This window comes from Lepidochelys olivacea (genome assembly GCF_965140295.1).
Source record: "Lepidochelys olivacea isolate rLepOli2 genome assembly, chromosome: 9".
NCBI classification, from domain to species: Eukaryota; Metazoa; Chordata; order Testudines; family Cheloniidae; genus Lepidochelys; species Lepidochelys olivacea.
Window position 1 is genome coordinate 84,358,213 of NC_140419.1, and position 19,209 is coordinate 84,377,421.

Below are 19,209 nucleotides of genomic sequence, written 5' to 3' on the forward strand. Positions count from 1 at the left end.
ATGGGACCTGTTCCAAACCCCTAATCATTTTAGTTGCCCTTTTCTGAACCTTTTCTAATGCCAGTATATCTTTTTTCAGATGAGGGAACCACATCTGTATGCAGTATTCAAGATGTGGGCGTACCATGGATTTGTATAAGGGCAATAAGATATTCTCCGTCTTATTCTCTATCCCTTTTTTAATGATTCCTAACATCCCGTTTGCTTTTTTGACGGCCGCTGCACACTGCATGGACGTCTTCAGAGAACTATCCACGATAACTCCAAGACTCCCTCATGCAGTAAACTGCATGGAACTCCATTTATAATCCCCAGACAGATGAAGGGGCTGAAACGACCTTTCTGTGACTTGAACCGATGGCTCTGGGGGGAGTAGTGGTATGATGGGCCATAGATCACTGATCCATGCCCTCTATTTTAGAAACAGAGAGAATGACCCCTGATATAGATCCCCACTGTGTATCAGAGAGGATAATTGTGCCCTTAAATTGTATCACTTTGAAATAGTTTCTGGCGTAGTGATGTGGACATTCTTCATATACAGTCATCACCGAGTAAACCTTTCTCTCTTGGAAAGCCTAAAGTGCTGGCAACTCTACACAATGAAAGAAATGTGCATGTCTAAGTAGTGAACCTAATATTGCCTTATAAGGAAATTTAAAAAATAATAACTTTAGGTCATGCTCTATTTTACAGGCTACGAATTACTGTGTAATTACATTCTGTGATAATTCCTTTCTGGTGCAATGACTGCTTTTCCCGGTAACATCCTCTCATTTACCACGTCATCAGAAGGGCAGCAGGGAGTTTTATTACATATCTGTGAACTTGTGCTGCTATCATCTATGACCACAGGTGGCTCTTTTGTTAAAGGGTCCCTCAGCACTCACCGTAACTGGTTCTGCTGCTCAGCCACTCTTTTGACTTCATCCAGTTTGTCTTTCCCATTGGCTTCTTCTGATCTCTTTTCTGGGCTATGCTACCCCACAAGCTTGGGTATCCTCTCTCCAAGGTATCCTCACTCAATATAAAACACATGCTCATTGTTAATTTCAGGGGTGAAATCCTAGACCCATTGAAGTCAATGGGAGTTTTGCCATTGACTTCAATAGGATCAGGATTTCATGCTAGATCTTCCTTTGAAATAAACAGTCCTCTTCATGACCTGACTCTTCCGCTCTCCAGTTGCAGGTGGTTTTCTTCATCTCTCTGATAGTCTCCAACTCTCAGAGAGCCCTACAAAAGAATTAGGCAGTTACTTGGTTAAATCGCTGCTGTGCGTTTTCTGAAATCAGAGGAATGTAAGGATTTTCCTACAAACTTTTTTATAGCAAACAGGTGCGTCTCTTAGTAAAGAACAACAATGATCGACATTCCTCATGCCTCCTTACTTCCTCATGGCTGAGGGCTAGTCTTACGCTTCAGTATGTAACAAGATCAACATGGTCGAGGTAGTCACTAGTAATGGATATAAGATTTTAATAGACCTTTGATGGCCTGGAGGGGTTAAGCCGGTGGAAATAAAGCACTTTGAGCTGAAGTTTGGATGTATTCGGGAGCACATTTCTTGAACAGATTTTGATTTTCAGGTCGGTGTGGTCCCGTCGCTAAAGGCTGTGAGCTAACCAATACAACAATGTCCTTTTTTTTTAAAGTACAGACCCCACTCTACTTTTGGCACTCAAATGTAATTGAATAAACAAATGCCCCTGGCAGTCTGAGTCTCCATTATAGGGGGCTGAATTAAAACAAAGCCTTGGAATAATCATTAAGGCAATGAGATCTGAAAATCAACTTAGTTAGGATTTGACTAAGCCAATGAAAAGACTCCCATTGCTCAGTATGGGCCAGACTTGTGCAATCCTTACTCACTTTGAGTGGTGCATTATTCTTTGAGCAGTTCCTATCTGAGGATTAGGGTGGTTGACTGAGGATCAAGGTGAGTCATGGGATCAGAATCTGGCCTGTAGTAATTATGGGTCTGAATAAAAGTCCAGTGAAATCAATGGAAAGTCTCCTGTTAACTTCAGTTGCTTTGATGAACCACACAGCATGTAGGACCTGAAGGCCTGGCCCCTGTTTTGGGACAGTGGAGTCGTACCACCCAAGCAGGACTTCCCAGAGATCCCTACACACCTTAGGCATACATAATATCCAGTGAAGCTGGGGAAGCATGAGCTGGAGACTAGCTTCTGAAAATCTTGGCACTTTGCATATTTCAATCAGATCCTTAATGTTATTTTAACGTACATTGTTATGATGAAATTAACATGTTCAGAATGGACTTCTAGGGCATGATCCCAACCCCAGTGAAGTCAGTGAAAAGACTCCCACTGATATCAGTGGGCTTTGGATTAGGTCCTTAATTCCAAATTTTTATCCAGGCTGAGTCTGGTCTTTGAATTTGCGTACTCACTTTTTCACATGCAACTGACTGTGGCTGCCAAAGTGTGTGTGAATCAATTTAGTGCATGCAAAAGGGCATTTCCCTGTACATATAGGTGTTAGTACACACAAAACAAGTGCACAGTCTCTTCTGTTGGGACAGTCAGATGTGTGTGCAAAGTGCAAGGCATAGGCTTCAAAAGTAGCTCTTAGCAATTCCTATAGAATGCCTGATCTTTAATAGTGCTTTTGAGTACTTCCTCAGTCACATAATCCCTGTAGAAAAATCCTCTTGTTGGTGAAAGTAGCAGGGGTTAAGTAACAATCAGTCACTTGTTTCATGGGGGCAGCTCCTGGCCCACAGCCTGCACACACCAGTTGTTCATGTATTTTTCAAGTCTTTAAGACTTCCTTTTATACCTCAGTAATCAAGGATATGAAAATACTTTTCAAATAATGTAGGGGTTGGGGTTCCCCCCCGGCTTATAACTAAAATTATAAACTCATCTTGTTTAATGGTTTATTTATGTTTGTTGCCTGGTTGGCTCTGGACCATTTTAGTGAATTTCCATCTAAAATCTACAATTCACTGTGATTACTGAGGGCAGAGCTGATCAACAACAGGCTTCTCCACAGAATTAACCATGAATACCAACTGACCATGAATGTAACCTTTTAGTTTACTAGAACTTTCATGTGTCATTGTTTTGTTTCCAGGAGCTATTCTAGCACTTGATAAAGAAAAATAGCTTTATCTTTCCCCTTTATCTGTTCTCTTACAAAATTCCCCCATCCAACCATTGTTTTGAGGCTTGAGGTGTGTATAGAACCCCCCTGTCCCAAACAAATTCTTTGTGCTTTTTCTGTTTTGATAATAGCCCCTCCCAGTGCATAACACAGTATTCAGTAAGGAACAAGCAGAGTTTAGCCTTCTTTAATGATAGTTTGCATACATGGATCCATAGGAGACCTTTTAAGAGGTGGGACCAGATCGAAGCCTAAAATAGGAACTTTGGAGTTCAGAGCCAGAGCCAGAGCCAACTGTGGTAGCCTGGACTCATTTTTAAAGCCATCTAATTATTAATGTATAATTATGATGGGCTTGAAATAAAGAACATGTGTTAGAGCATATAATATCCCTCTCAGCTCTCTAGAGAAGTTGCATAGGGGCAGCTGTCAAATAAAGGTAAGACTCTTTATTCTGGACCTAAGTGCAAGCTGACCTGTATGGCAAAAGATTCTGTTGATTCATGCAAAATCTAGCACAGATTGACACTGAGTGAGAAGGGGCTAAAAGGTTCTTCTCAAATTACCACTGCCTTTTGTGACTGAGATCTTCCTGCTCCACCATGCATGTAAACTGCCATGGTTTCAGTCCTGAACTCCTTAGACAATAGGTTTGTCCATTTGGAGTCCCATGAAGAAGACTTCAGCTTTGTGCACAGGAAGTGGTACTCCACTGAATTGAATCATGGAGCTGTCTCCTTACTATAAGATGAAGTTGGAAACTGATTGTGGGAGTTAACACTTTCTTCTTTCTTCTTACAGGACTTGTACCTGCCTCTGTCCTTGGATGACTCTGATTCCCTTGGAGATTCCATGTAAAGGAACACAATGCTAATTGTCTGTAGTACAAGCTATGTTTAAGATACAGTACAGTACTTCTGCCAAAAGAAGCAGATAGGTGACTGGTACTTTCAAATCAAAGGACACAAAGTTATATGTCATTTTTTTTCTATGATTTATCCTCCGTGCCACAAATTGACACCTATCAACTATTAGGGATAGAGTGATACCATCCTTCTGAGTAATTTTATAGGGATGCAAAATGGGCATTGCCAGCAATCTGACACCAATGATCTCATGCATTTCCCCTTTACTTCAATTTTTTTCTTCTGCTCTAACTTCTTGAGTTTCCTATTGACTGCAGAAAAGTTGACAGTTCCCACTAGAAGTACATAACTAAATCTTTCACTGATCAATTCTAAAGCTAAAAGAAAACAAATACTAATCTCCACCTTTTCAAAATGCTGATGAATGCTAGCAGCTCTTTGAAAGCAGATCTGCTTCTAATTTTGCATCCCTGGCTTTAGCACCTGCATGCTGTCTATCACCAATTTCTGTTGCTGAACGGTGGGCAGAGAGATGGCTTGTTGCTCTGGTAAAAGATGCTTAAGATGCCAGCAGAATGTGAAACAAAGGCGTTTGGACAAGATTCAGAAATGCTGCGTAAGACGCTAAGTAAAGTTTTTATAGCACAGTGATTACATTATAAATTTCTGTATTGGGTCATTTTCTAATAAATAAGCAAGATATATATACATGTCAGCTGAGTGGTGAACCAGATTTCTCCTGTAGCCCAAAGATAATGCTGGCTGATATCAAGTTATTATACCTGCCATATGGTATCTCTCTATCTCTGCTTATAATTATTGCCTTGTAAACAGCCAACACTGAAAACACTGTGAGAATTTGTTTTCAGGTCTGACACCTTTAGGTCGCTTTTTGTAGCAAGAAACCAATACACTTTTTATAAAAAAAAAACAAAAAATCTTGTATCTGTGTTTTGGGAGTAAGTATTCAAGCTCCTTTTTTATAAAAGCTGGTAATTTTCTTTTGTTTAAAAAACACATTCAGAAAAATTTACAAAAAAAAGCCAATTGCAAAACAGTAATAACTGTGTTTAGAAATCATGTGTCATCACTGCCAAACAGAAGAGAAGTCAATTCAAAATAATGAATGTTTTGACAGTTTTTTTGTAATGTTTAAACTTGCATTTTTGGTTTATACAATTCAATATCCCTAACTATGGCCAGATGCTCTTACTTATATTACAAATGGAACTTTGTGCTATTCAAAGACAGTATTTTAAGAAACTCATATTGGGGGGGAAATAAACTGGTATGGAATTTAGAGAAAACTTTCACTTTTATTAATTACTAATGACTCTTGCAGGATGCAAAGTTCATGTATTTACAAAATGCTGGTGGTTTTTACTATGCTTAGGCTTTACTGGCATAGGTTAGTTCTTTCAGTGACTCTGACGACTACAAAACTTTACCTGGGTACAGTACATGCAAACAAACCTTTTGTTGTTGTTGTTTTTGCTTTTACTTTTACTTTGTTTCAGCAGATATGCAGATTATTTTATGTCCTTGCAATCCCTTGTCATTAGAATGAATTATGAAGTTGTGATATTGGATGCTACACGAATGCTTGGCAATAGGATGACATCATTTTGTTCCTTCATTTGTGCCGGGATGCCATTCCATATTTTTTGTTTTTTCCATTGCTACCATTAACACTCTGTATTGGCTGCATCTTTTAGGTTCATATGATGATGTGTATAATGCAAGGTGTTTAGAGAAAAAAAAGAGCTGCGTGTGAGATGATCCAAAACAAACATTGGAGTTACCCAGCGATTTGAGTTATTTTGCACCAAATTTGCACCTACAGTCTTGAGCTCACAATTATTTGCACCCACAATTTTTTGTGAGAAATCATTTGTTCCCACGAAAAACTTAATTTTAATGTGTAAGCCTCTGACCACTTTGGGGTTAAGTGCCCATTTGACCTCTTGTATTAAGGTATTTGACTTCAATTCAGATGGATGAAGGTTCATGTTCCTTCCTGGTTAAAGCGCCTTGTTGGGGAAGGACAGTTTTGTGAACGAAGCACAGGAGTGTTGTCAGACGATCTTAGTTCAGCTCTTGGCTCTGCCAGATTTGGTGTATGAACTGGAGCAGGTCTCTTAGTTTCTTGGTGCCTCAATATATTTATCTGTAAAATGAAGATAATAACTGCTCTATTTGACAGCGACTTGTGAGGCCAGATGTCCATTAATGTTTGTAAAGTGCTTTCAGACCCACTGACGGAAGGTGCAAACTGCGAGGTTTTACTATTTGTGGAAACAAACCTAGTTATTTTAGGGGCTGATGGTTGGGTGTATGATCGTGTGGATGCTATTTTAGAGACCATTCTTGAAAATATGGCTCTTTAAGTATAAGGGCATAATAGAACAAATTATTTATGCCAACAATACTACTGACTACAGCCTGTGTTACACTGAGAAGTCAAATTTACCTTTGGCACAATAGAAACTGACTTCCTCTTATCTTCTCTGTTGGAAATCTTGAAGATCCCCACCACCAGTTTTTTCCCAGGGCCTTTGTAAAGGCTCTGCACTGAATGGTAGCTATCATCCTACCTGTTAAAGATGACTGAGCAGTTCTCCAGCCACAATGATGCTTCTTAATGAGACAGAGGAGTGGTCACTTGAGTGACACAAGATGCTCCCACCCCATCCATGGTCTGAGTGTCTTGCCACTCATCTCCCAATCCTTGTCAGTCTAGGAGGCAAGAGATTAGCACCAAAAAATAAATCTGGGACTTCCTTATAGCAGTTCAGAAGATTTATCAATAGCTCCGTGGGGAATCCAAGTCTCATATCCATAAGCAGATATGAGTCATATTACTGACAGCAGTACAGTACAGTGCTTAAAGATGCATTGGAAAACTCAGTTTCTTTTCTCCAGGATCTGTCAAAATCAGTTTGCATGAGACAAAGCAGGAACCCAAAAACTGAATGGAACTTTGGGCAACCCACTATATGGGTAGCTAAAGCAGAAGTAGATAGTTCTCCATCTGCCACGAACAGTGCTTAGATAATAATTTTTTTTAAAACCAACAAAAAAAACCCTGCTAGTCTGCCAGTGAAACTTGCTAAAGAACTGTTACAGGCATTCTTCGTGAATTGCACTTAAAGTGACATGTCTTAAGAACTTGATCCTGCAAATATGCACTCATGGGAGGAGTTTTGCATGCTCAAGGACTACTCACATGAGGAAGGGTTCTGCAGGACTGAGCCTGATGATCATTTTTGAGCACACACTGCCTCAGAAAGGGAATTTACAGAGGCCTAATAGAAGAAAGCATTTTCTTCAGAGGGAAAATAATAGCCATTCAGCTGAGCAAAAGCCACATGTAAAACAGGGTAAGAGATCAGACTCCCAGGTTTAAAATGCATTTTTTCCAGGTAGAGATCAGTGAGCATTTCAGAGGTAACACATAGGTAGACTGTATGAATGCTGATATTGCATGAGAACTTGTACAGAAATGCATGTGGAATAGCATCCATACGGTGCTAGGCTTCTTCCAGGATCCCTGGAATATAAAAAGAAAAGAATCAGAGACAGCATACTATAGTAATTTCAGTATATGGATGGCCCTGATTCAGGAAAGCATGTATGCATGTGCTTATTTATAAGCATGTGCTTAAATCCCATTTACTTCAGTGGGACTTAAGCACATGCTTAATGCTGTTCTGAATTGCGATGAATTATGAATTACTTGTAGCATACTACTGCAGCAATTCCAGTCAAATTGAGTTACTTGGATCAGACCATAGTAATGCCATGATAAACATCCGAGTTCACTGCTAATTTTGTTCTTCTTTTACAAACACACAAAACTCCTCAGGATATAAGGATTTGCCATATTCTATTATAAAAGCGCTGTCTGATTTCCCATCTGAGGCTGTTTTAAGTGTTATCTGAGACTGAGTCACTATGACCTCATTGTTTAAAAACTATACATGAAGGAATGGTAAGCATTGTGTATTACATCGCTCTATCTGTAATTTACACTGTGCCTGGTCTATTGCAGTGTCTATATATATTAAGCAGTATGTATGCATATTTAAAGGCATATCCACATTAAGGAGGAATTAGAGCAATGTCAGTGGCAGTTTTGTTTGTAGAAGATCAGGCCCACAGAGTATTGCATCAAATTATAGATCCTTCTGAAACTTTTTGTTAATATCGGAATCCTAAAGTGTATGGACCAGCCCCTCTGCTCGTGTGAATTGTGGAGCTACACCAGCTGTACCGCCAGAGCAGCTAATCTAATCTCCAATTTACGTACATGAAGTCCCTAAGGTAGACTTTAAAGATTTCAGTGATTTGGTTTTAATTTGGCACATTGTTTGTGATGGGATGTCAAACTTCCTTCTGTCCTAAAAGTGTCTGCGTTCCTAACATCTGTAAATTAAGCATGGCCTTTTCCAGAGGTAGGAGCTCTAACTGTGTTACCCCCGGTGAGATCAGAAAAATTAGTTTCGCTCAGCTGCCACATCACTCTTTCACTGTGATCTGTCTGTCTCTCACAAACACACACCGGCTGTTTCAGTCTTACAATTTTTGAATGGGAAAAGGGGAGAGGGAAACATAAAGATATTGGTGCACAACCAAGCAATGTTACAAATAAGTTATTTTTAATATGGAAAAAGTGGTGTAAAAAGTATGTTCTCCTTTAATATTATAAAATATAGGACCTTTTACATGATGCTTTGGTGGCTGCTCCTTGTTGCCTTTGACCTTAGAAATGACATCCTGCTACATCACATGGTAGCTCCTGACATTGCTTTTTTTGGGCCTTACAATATCCTTGCTTACGTGCAACTCCATTGACAGACATCAGTGGAAGTCAGGTTCTCTATTCAAGGGTACAATATGACGCTTAAAGTTCCGTCTTTCTTCTGTTAAGTCAATAAGAGTTTTGACATTTACTTCAGTGGGGGCATGATAGGGTCCTTATATCTATCCTTCACCCACTGAAGTCAATGGAAGTGATGCCATTAACTTGAATAGGAGCAGGATCCACCCTTACAGAAAATAAATAAGGAAATAAAAAATTGGTAAGTGAAATACATGGAAATATAGTATAGCCACAGAGTAATCTGAAACTGCACATGGTGTAGTCTCCCCGTGTATTAACTATCAAATGTAGGTAAGAGGGAACAAACTAGTTTGTTTCTTTTAATGGTGATTTTACACGTTTTGAAAGTGATGAATATTAAAGTTATTTTTCTGGTTGCAGATCCAATATTAAAGCTGACTGGAAGCTGCTTTTCAAGCTCCATGATGTCATCTGTATTTGGGAGCTAGATGGCTCAAAGTGTTTGCAAATGAGACACAGAACTTTTCACCACTAGGTATACGTTAAGATTTAAGACAATACAAAGAGCCAGGTGCGTTTGCAGTGGGGCACATGATTTATTAGTGCTAACCTAGAAATGATACAGCTAGCACTAAGTCTGTGTGTAGTGAGACCAACTTGATTAACTCATTAAGTGCCTTCCAGCACATCTCTTTGTATTTCAGAAACACTTGCTAATATTGAAAAGCCCAATAAGGTGTAAGTGTGAACTGGCAGCCAAGGTATGCTACCTGAATCTGGAGTCTGCTGAGATGATTATTCTGCTTTGTATTTATTCAGCTGGGTCTGGGGTAGCACATTGTGAAAATGATGGTATAGTTTATCACAGATTCATTCTGTCTGGTGGCACTGATGCACTCTCACAGCATGTCCATGGATTTGGGGAGGCCTTCTCAGTGGTGGCTCAGGAATGAGATGAAGCTGAATCCTGTTTCTCTGAAGGCAGCCTGCTGGGCGTGTATTAGGTAGGATTGGAGGGTTCTTGCTGCTCCAGTCATGGATCCTGTTGTTGGGTCTTCTTGCTCCCCACCGCAAGAAGACCCAACTTTTCTTCTGGCCTTGGCTCTGGTATATCTTGTAGCATGTGTCTTCAGTTGTAAAGCTGGGTGTGGGATTCCTATAACTCTGCCTTTTTCTCTGAACACTTTAAGATCTGGCCATTCAGAATTTGATTGATGGCTCTGGTAAAGAAATCTTCATCTTCTGATCCATCAGGAGTTGTGCTGGCAAAACGCCATATGCTAATGGTGTAGCTGTATGTGCTAAGAGACCCTAATGTGGTTCTTGAGCCTTTTTTCCTTAGAGCTTTTCTTGTAACAACTGCTCTTTCAGAGTCCCCATTTGGGGCAGGAAATGAGGACCGTTCGTTGTTTGGTTAAGGTCACAGGGCCTGGTTCTTATTTAAAGTAAGACCACTTTACACTGTTCTGGTAGTGAGGAAGAGCCTCAGAGTGACAGTAGATTATGCTTGTACCCATTGTGAAGCCCTTTTGCACTGCCAGCATGGTGTAAGGTGACCTTAAGGTAAGTGAGACTCAAGCCCATATTCTTAGCCTAGTGGATAGAGCACTGGACTGGAATTCAGCAGATCTGGGTTCTATTCCCAGCTTTTCCATGGGCCTGCTGGGTGACCTGAGGCAAGTCACTTCTCCTCTTGAGCCTCAGTTTCTGCATGATGAAAAGGGCTGTTGAAGAACTAGGGATTATTTTTATTTATTATGTAATGAAGTCCGCAAACTGCACTGGAGTGAACCCACAGTCCATGATCCTTGGCAAAAGTTTCAAGAACTCATTATCACATGAACATAGTTTTTAATCTGTTAACCCCGTGTGTGGATGAGTTTGCTGGCAGATTAGCCTCTGTCACATATTGTGAATGGGAAGCTACCGCTACTCTAGTGGTGGTGTTTTTTAAGTTACGTAGGTCGGTGTTTATCGGCTGCCTTTGTCTTTCTCTCAGCTCTCTGCTCTAATCGACACTGTGCTTCTTTTGCACAAATTACAAAGCTTTCCACCAAGTCCATTTTGACTGTCCTGAACACCGGACTGTTTGATGTGCTCTTGCGCTGCTCTTTATTACGTCTTTTTGATCTTAACGGATCTTTCCAAGCCTTTCCTCTCTTTGATCTTCTGGTCTGATGAGCCTCTGTCCTTTTAACAGCAGACCATCAACTATATTGATGCTTCATTTATATTGCCAGTATTGTAGGAGCTGTTCAGGGATTGCTCCTTTCCTTAGCCCACCTGTCTCTGCCTATCTGCTTAAGTATTGGCAAGTCCTAGGACCTTTGTTGTGCTTGCTCAGTTTGGACTGGGTAGCTGGGAAGCTTTGACGCATCTGGTCTATATACAGCTTGAGTTCTGTGAAACATTCTTCTTTCATCACTGGGCTATGTGGGGAAGCTTTGGAGAGAGCATCTGCCCACACAAGGCTTATCCTGGGAATGTGCTTTACTGTGTAGCTGAAGAGAAGTCAGTGCAGGTGGAATCTCAGTATTTAGGAGGGTGGCTCATGCTGGGTCTTCAACCACAGCAAGGAGCTCAAGACAGGAGATTGTCATAAGCAAGGGAGACTGAATAACAGACAAAGAAAGATAAAGGAATAATGACACTAGACCGGGGGTGGCCAACCTGTGGCTCTGAAGCCACATGCGGCTCTTCAGAAGCTAATATGTGGCTCCTTGTGTAGGCACCGACTCCGGGGCTGGAGCTCCAGGCGCCAACCTTCCAATGTGCCGGGGGGTGCTCACTGCTCGACCCCTGGCTCTGCCACAGACCCTGCCCCACTCCACCCTTTCTTGCTCCCTCCCCTGAGTCTGCCGTGCCCTTACTCCTTGCACCTCCCCCCCAGAGCCTCCTGCACGCCACAAAACAGCTGATCGGGAGGTGCAGGGAGGGAGGGGGAGGCGCTGATTGGCGGGGCTGCTGGTGGGTGGGAGGTGCTGGGAGCAGGGGTTGGGGAAAGCTGATGGGGAGCTGCTGACGTGTTACTGTGGCTCTTTGGCAATGTACATTGGTAAATTCTGGCTCCTTCTCAGGCTCAGGTTGGCCATCCCTGCACTAGACTACGCTTTCCCGCTCATGAACGGTGACTTGTGTGGACCCAATTCTGGCAAGGGAGAATGGGGTGGAAATTGTCCACATCACTTCTGGCTCTATCGAAACTCTTGGAGAGTCCAGTAAATCCAGCAGAAACCCCAGAACATCATTTCATGGTGTCACGTAGGGCAATGGCCCAAACCCACAGCCAGGTCCCAAACTCCTGCTTCTGGGCTGTGTGGGGCTGCTGCTTCTGGCCAGAAGATAATCACATGCTAACCAATGTTTGCAATGTGCATGTGTGCCTGTTTGGGGCCCATTTGTGCTACTAACCAAAATTTGGGCCCTGCATTTGTAAACAAGGAGCAAGCTTCATCTCTGTAACTCTGGTGATTTCAAGAGCCTTACGCCAAGCAGACAGTGGGCTGGTTGTTGAAGTGTTACTGGTTTGGGAGCCGTTTATTGCTAATCTCTTCCTGGGAAAGGCTTGTCTTTCATCTTTTCTCTTAACATCTTTAGCAGTGCTTACCCATTCCTGCTCCCACTCCCTTGCACAGTGAACAGGAACTCAAAATTCTGCAGCCAGTTTTAAAACTACCCCAGGTTTGACAGTTTGCAGTGGAACAGTTGCGGCAGGATTCCTAAAGGGAATTAACACTTTGTAGCAATTAGAGTCTGACAACTGAAAAAGAAAGTTGGCAGCATTAGAGAAAGATGCAGTGATGGTCAATGTCCTGGGAAACAAAGAAAGGAGACTCATTTCCGAGGGGGCCAGCAGGGAGTATTTGTTAGGAAGTGTTTACTGAGCAGTGGGATATGAGTGGGAACTTCATCATAATACCAAATCAAATGGAAAGGAATGCATGAGACAGAGTGGTGGAAATGTCAGTCTTTGACACATGCAGAAATATAAATAAAGAGGGTGGAGAAACCAAGAATAATAAACAGAAGGGAAAGCCTTGGGTAGCCGAGGATGTACAGCTTGGCTCTGGGCTGAAAGCCAGCAGGGGGTCCATGGCTGTGAGTTGTTAGACCAATGCCTAAACTGGATTGCAGCCTACCCGTGGTGACAATTAGTGTCCTGCTCCCCATCACAGAAATAAGGTCATACTTGGCTGTGGGCAGAAGAACTTGATTTGAAATTCCTTTCCTCCCCCATCCCTCTTTTCCGCTGCCACATGAAAGTCTGCAACATCCTTGAAAGAGGGGGGAAACTGCAACCCTTTGTCGAGTGACAGCCAAGCCTGTGGTTTTGTTTTATTTTTATTTTTATCCCTCTGCATTGGACTAGAAATAGAAATGCAGCAGCACTGCCTGGTTCCCGAAAGGACAGGCTGAGTGCTTTGTAGAAGGAAATTGCAAGAGATGCAAAAAAGGGTAATGAGGGCATGTCAGATCCTTCCCCATGGAACCCAGCAAACTATGGCAAAACAGAGGCAGGGCAGGCCGCTCTAGTCAAGAAAGAGCCACCGCATCCTCCTGAGGGAAGAGAATCTAGTTTTATTATCTTGTAAAGCTGCGCAGAACAGAACTGCTGAGGTCTTTGACCTGCTGTTGGTCTTGTTCACTGAGTCACAGGCCAAACATGCAAACAGTTCAGCTCACCTGCACTGACCCCTTTCACCAGGAAATGTGAATTAATATAGAGTCAGATTCTGCAATGCTTATTCACACTGAGCAGTGCCTTACTCCATAAAGAGTCTCATTAATTTCGATAGGGCCGCTACAGGAGCAAGGCAGTCCTCTGTGAGCTTGGGATGGTATAATCTTGCCCCTGGCTTCCTGCGTTCAATCTGTCCCAGGAACGTCAGTATTGATGCTAATTTTCCTGCAGTGATTTATCTGGGGAGGGGTTGTCTTATGTGGTAGCAAATTGTTTTATCAGTTACAATTTCATTATTTTAGGGCCAGTTTCTCTTTCCCTTTCTCTTGCGTAGAGGCACTTTACTCCCTTAGTAATCCCATTGGCTCCAATGGCACCACTTGTGGAGTCAGGTGCTAGTCTAGCTGTCCCAAGGCATCCCAGTTGGGCCCCTATAAAGTGGGAGTTCCCTTTTGTGAAGCTTCTGGTGGGATTGCTGTCTCGTTGTTGAGTTTCCAGCTGTTGCCTCTTTGTTGTGTTGGGAAGAAAGGGGCAGAGCCTTTCAGTCACACAGGTGTCCATATTGGCCAGGCCTGTTTGTAGTTTCTTGGCTTAAAAAAGAAGAAGAAATGTAAACAAAAGTGAGTTTCAAAATGTGTTGTGTACCAGATATTCTTTGGCGTACTGATATCACTTTTAAATGTCTATCTTCCTCAGCATTCATCACTGCCGTATCAAAACACCTGGAGTTACCGCTACTGCACCTAATACATTCAGGAGAAAGCACAGCTAGAAGGAACGATCTGCACATAGGACCAAATTTGCGGCTGGTGTAACTCAGTTAACTTCAGTAGAGTTACAACATTAGTGAATTTAACCCTCACATCCAGGTCCAGTTACTTACTCAGGTAAAACTCCCCTGGATTTCAGTGGGAGGGTTGTTGGTTTTTTTAAACAAAGATTGCAGGATTTTGTGGAGGAGATTCTACAGTAAGGACACAGTATAACACTTGACTGTATGAAACCCAACAGAGTAGATTCTCTGCTGGCACAAAGGGATAAAAACTCCATTAAAGTAAATGGAGCTGAGTCCATTTATGCCAGCAGAGATGTTGGTCTTATGATTCAAAGACTGGTTGCTGTAAACAATCCCTGTTGTGAATATTTAATTGCGGGGTCAATTTCCAGGATTATTGTAGCAGAATTCATGTTGGAAATTCCAGATAGACAATAGTCTCTCTCCCTGTATGGATCTGTAATACCTGTATCTTACATGTTCTTTGCTGGTTTTATTGTGGCTAGTGATGAGGCAGCTGAAATGGTTCCATTCGGTTAAGCATCCATCTGAACGTGAGGCTAGGAATCTCAGAAAATCAGGCCCCCTCATGAGTTTTCGGGTTCTAAAGAAAGCTGAATCTGGTCCACCATTGACAGGAGTTCAGGGCCCACAGGGTTTGCAGGATGGGAAATCGCCTGTCTCTGAGTTTCTATTCCCAGTCCTAGCTGCAGCCAAGAAGAATGGAGGTTTATGGGTTTGTTGGTTTGTTTTTTAAAAAAAGAAAAGGTGCTTTCTTTTTACCAGATGTTTTTGAACATAAGAGAGTTCAGGTTTGTTTCATTTTAAGTTGTGGGGTAAACTCGAGGCTGGTTCTGATTTTATCCAAATTGGTTGGTCCATCTCTATTTGCAGCCAATCATTCCTTTAGCTGTATGCAGTCAAAGGTTATTGTCTTCCTTCAAAGAGTTGTTTAAACATTTCAGATATCCCAGAGCTGGATCCCCGACCAGGTAGCAAGACTCAGTCTGGGTAGTGCTCAGTCTGCAAGAAGGCTGTGTCCCTTTGGGATTTGCCATGATGATGATAAGAGCAGGGTGGTTCATTTGGCACGTGAAGTCGTAACTGGATACGCTGGCAGCAATAGGTAGAGAGGGACCTGAAGCTGGTCCTGAAAATCCTTATGTTTCAGGGACGTCCATATCCAGAGCCAGACTAAAGAGATGACTCCTATCTCTATCATAGGCCAAACTGAAATCTTCCATCCGGGTACCTCTGAACATTGAGGAAGTCCAGATTCAGATCAAAATTTCAAGTCTGAGGCCAAGTTCTAGGCCTACATAGGTTCCCTCTGAAAAATTTACAGCCATGTCTTGTTTGTAAAATTCCACCGTAGCTGCTTTCCTGCCTCTGTCACTAACTGTAGGACAGCAGTCATGATGGGTCAATATTCCACTTGATACTGCAGGTGGCAGTCTAAATATCGCGGGATTTCAGCCTCCATCACATGTTATGCGCCCAGTAATGTCTCTGGGGTACTTGCAAAGCAGTACATCTTTAACAGGTTCTTTTTCTTTTCTTTGCTATGGAAACTCCTTCAGATTTAGTGTAAAGTCTAATAATGTGTCCGTTTGAAAAGAAGAATGTCTAGAGAAGTAATTGCACTGGTAATCAATTGGTGTCTATAGATAACATGAAGCAGAAGTACTGAATGTAAGAACAAGAAAGCCGATGAGTAATTACAGTACATGCCGGATTCTGACGTGTAAATTGTTGTTAGTTCTCTTGTCATTTAAACTACATGTGATCCAAGCAAATTTCTCACTGTGGCACTGCTGGTACAGATGCCTCTTCGGAAGAGGAAACCTGTCTAGTTGAATCTCCTTCTATTCTGTGAAATAATGATATAATTTGGAAGTCAAAGACATGCTTTTCACTTCTTGGTGCCCCACATCTTATAACACTGTATAGCCGAGAAGCACAAGAAAAGAGTACCAGCTGGATGTCTTTGTTATTACTAGCATTTGCCTATTTTCTTAGTCACAAGCTACAATAAGCCAATCTCATCAAGTAAACTCCAGGGTCTTCATGCCACTGGTCTCTGAAGAACGGGTCTTGCCTTCATTCTTTACCCTGAACTTTGCAGTGCTTCGGCAGGCTGCAATGCTGTTGAGAAGTAAATTGTGCTACAGGAAGTGTGCAGCTGAATTGGAACCTGATCGTTGATTACTGTCTTACGTCATTTATTGGTTTTGTATCATTTCATCATTAATAACAAAGCTGCAATATAATATAACCAAGAGGCCATAATGTATTTTCTGTTGCCATTCAGTTGTGGGGGGGTGGAGAAGGGAAAGAAGGGGCTGAGTTTAAAGTTTAGCTGGCATGCTTTAAACTCTCTGTACATAACCTTTGAGGACAAGACGGTTGTAGGGGTTGAGCTGTATTTTGCTAGACTGGTAAACTTCTTTTTGTTTTGTTTAAATAGTGATGTATTTAACTAATGACATGTTGTACAAAGCATTGTTAATTTAATGGATTTTTTTATTTTCCTGTAACAGATCCATATAACATTTCATTTTGGCAAGAACTTTTCATAAGCCAGCACCAGTATTGCACGCAGCATTAAGTTGACTTGTCATGCTTTTTTTTTGGGGGGGGGGGGGGGGGAGGAAAGGGATTTTTTTTTCTTCAGACAAATAGCATTACCCATTGTTAACTTACTGCTTGGGGCTATATCCTGAATTTCCTTTTAAAATGAAATTTAATTTAAAGTTGCCTGTGAGGGATATGAACAAGCAAGAGGCTATGCCAAAATGTCTCAATTGTATCATCTTGTAATATATTGCAGCTTTATGCCAATGATTCCTTGCTTATCTGTACACGGTACATGCATGTTTTGAACTAATTCTACATTCTCCATTTGTGGTGAGTTACTTAGCATTTTTACCACCTTTTGTGCCATTCAACTTGTACAGAAAACATTTTTATTGATGTTTTAAAGGGTAAAAAAAGAAAAAGAAAAAAAACTTCTGCTCCATAGCTTTAGGTAGAACTCGATTACTTAGCTAACAGATGTAAATTCGTGGTCGTAGTATTAGAAGTGCTAGGTTGCTAGTGAACAAGCTTTTGAGAGTAAATGCATGGTATTGTACATCTCATTTCTTAATTAACTCTTCCTTTACCTCTGAAAAGAAGGTTCTCTCTTTCTGTCTTTCTCTCTGTCTCTCACTCTCTCATGGTTGTAAGTTACAGATTTGGGCATAAGTAAAATAATATACAACAAAGTTTGAGAAGCAGTTGTCAGCAGGTTCTCCTGAGAATGTGTTACGTATCAAAGAACAATGCCTTTGGCACTCTGAATAGACACTGGACTTTAAAGAAAAACAGATAAAGATCAGTCACATATTGTCTTTGATTGAACTGTACAATTAGTTAAATATTCACAAGATCACATCATTAGTAAAAGATGTGATCTTATTTACCCATTTCAACAGAGGCGTTCGGCATGTGATGTATTTGCAAATTATTATGCCCCATACGTGTCTGTTTTTAATGGATGTAGTCCCATAGGTCTGGATTTGCAGAGTTTGATTTTACTGAATATTCAGTGGAAGGTCGGGGGATGAAATTGTGTTAGGGGTTCTGAAAACACCTCCTCCTCTTCCACATGCCCAGACTCTGATTTCAATTTACAGGGTTTCTTTGGTAGTTGTGCCTCCATTTGCAACAGAGGACATACAACATTAAAAGTTTGGAAAATATGGGGCCACTTACAAAGATGGGGTTTGTAAGAAACAAAGGAAACAGACATGAACAACCCCCCCAAAAAATCCTATCCATCCTAGATCTGTGTGTCTATCCCTCATGCCTCTTCTCTCTTAGCAGTATTTCCTTTTGTTAGAAGACTTAACGTTCTAGCCCAAATTTCCATTTTTGTGAGGTGTTGTGAACTGTTTTTACTACTTGTAATAATCATCCCAGATCTGATAACACTTGTAATGCAATGCCATGCAGCAGAGAACCTGTCCACTTTATAGCTTTGCTCTCAATATTTGTTACTCATTCTTTTCTCATCTAAATGTACATTTGCAAGATGTGTGTAATGTCACTTTCAAAAATAAAATTTGGTTTCAATATTTAGGCTGATAAAACCTGTTGCTTCTTTTTTATTCGGCCTGATAAATATGTTGAAAACAGGTCTGAGTAGTTTTAGCTGTTCCCAGTCTTGCCCAAATTCATCCCAGTTGTATTTGCATGAAAGGAAAATGAGATGGGAAAGGGATCTTGACAGTCGTGAAATCATAAAAAGATCCATATACGCGTGATGGAAAAAGTGACGTGCAGATAGTAGTCTGGAAAGGACCTATCATTGGGACTGTGGGGCCAGCTCTTTATTTGTGCTGCACTAAAGGTAGGGATTAGTTCTGCACTGATTAACAACTCAAATAACCCCACTGAAGTCAAAGGGTTGCACCAGGCTCAAAACTGTACTAAACTTGACTCCTGGATTGAAATCTCGCCTGGGCAGCTGCCAGCATAAGGCCTGTGCACCACCTAAGTCTCACTTTAGCCCTGTATTGAGGGGTTTAGTGGGAGGTGAGTGGTTTCTAGGGTTTGTGGTAGCTCTCTGCATGGGGCTGACTTTCACCTGCAGCAAATAAGGTCCAAGTTCTTCTCTCACAACTACATTAGTGGGACCACAGTGAAGTCAACGACACTCTTAACTGTAAGCCCTTAGAAATGTTAATAGGGTATAATCCTTCTCATTCAGTTATACAGTGCAAGCTATTTTCCTGTTTATTTTCTGGTCAGATCTGCAAAATTAAAGCTGAATGCATTGACTCTGCCTGGCCTTTATCATTGGATGCTGAAACTTGAATTTTCCTCTATGAAGAGCTCAAATTCTTTTCAATATGCTTAGAAGGAGGCC

The 19,209-nt window shown here is 41.4% G+C and overlaps 1 protein-coding gene across 4 annotated transcripts in view; it reads left to right on the forward strand.

Moving 5' to 3' along the window:
* DCX (doublecortin) overlaps window positions 1-18,417 on the forward strand; it is a 116,658-nt gene extending 98,241 nt beyond the window's left edge. For all 4 annotated transcript variants that reach the window (XM_084639390.1, XM_084639391.1, XM_084639392.1 and 1 more), the window contains exon 7: window positions 3,934-18,417. In XM_084639390.1, the coding sequence (XP_084495516.1) occupies window positions 3,934-3,990 (57 nt within the window). In that variant the 3' untranslated portion in view covers window positions 3,991-18,417. The remainder of the gene's footprint in view (window positions 1-3,933) is intronic.
* Window positions 18,418-19,209: the final 792 nt, after the last annotated feature.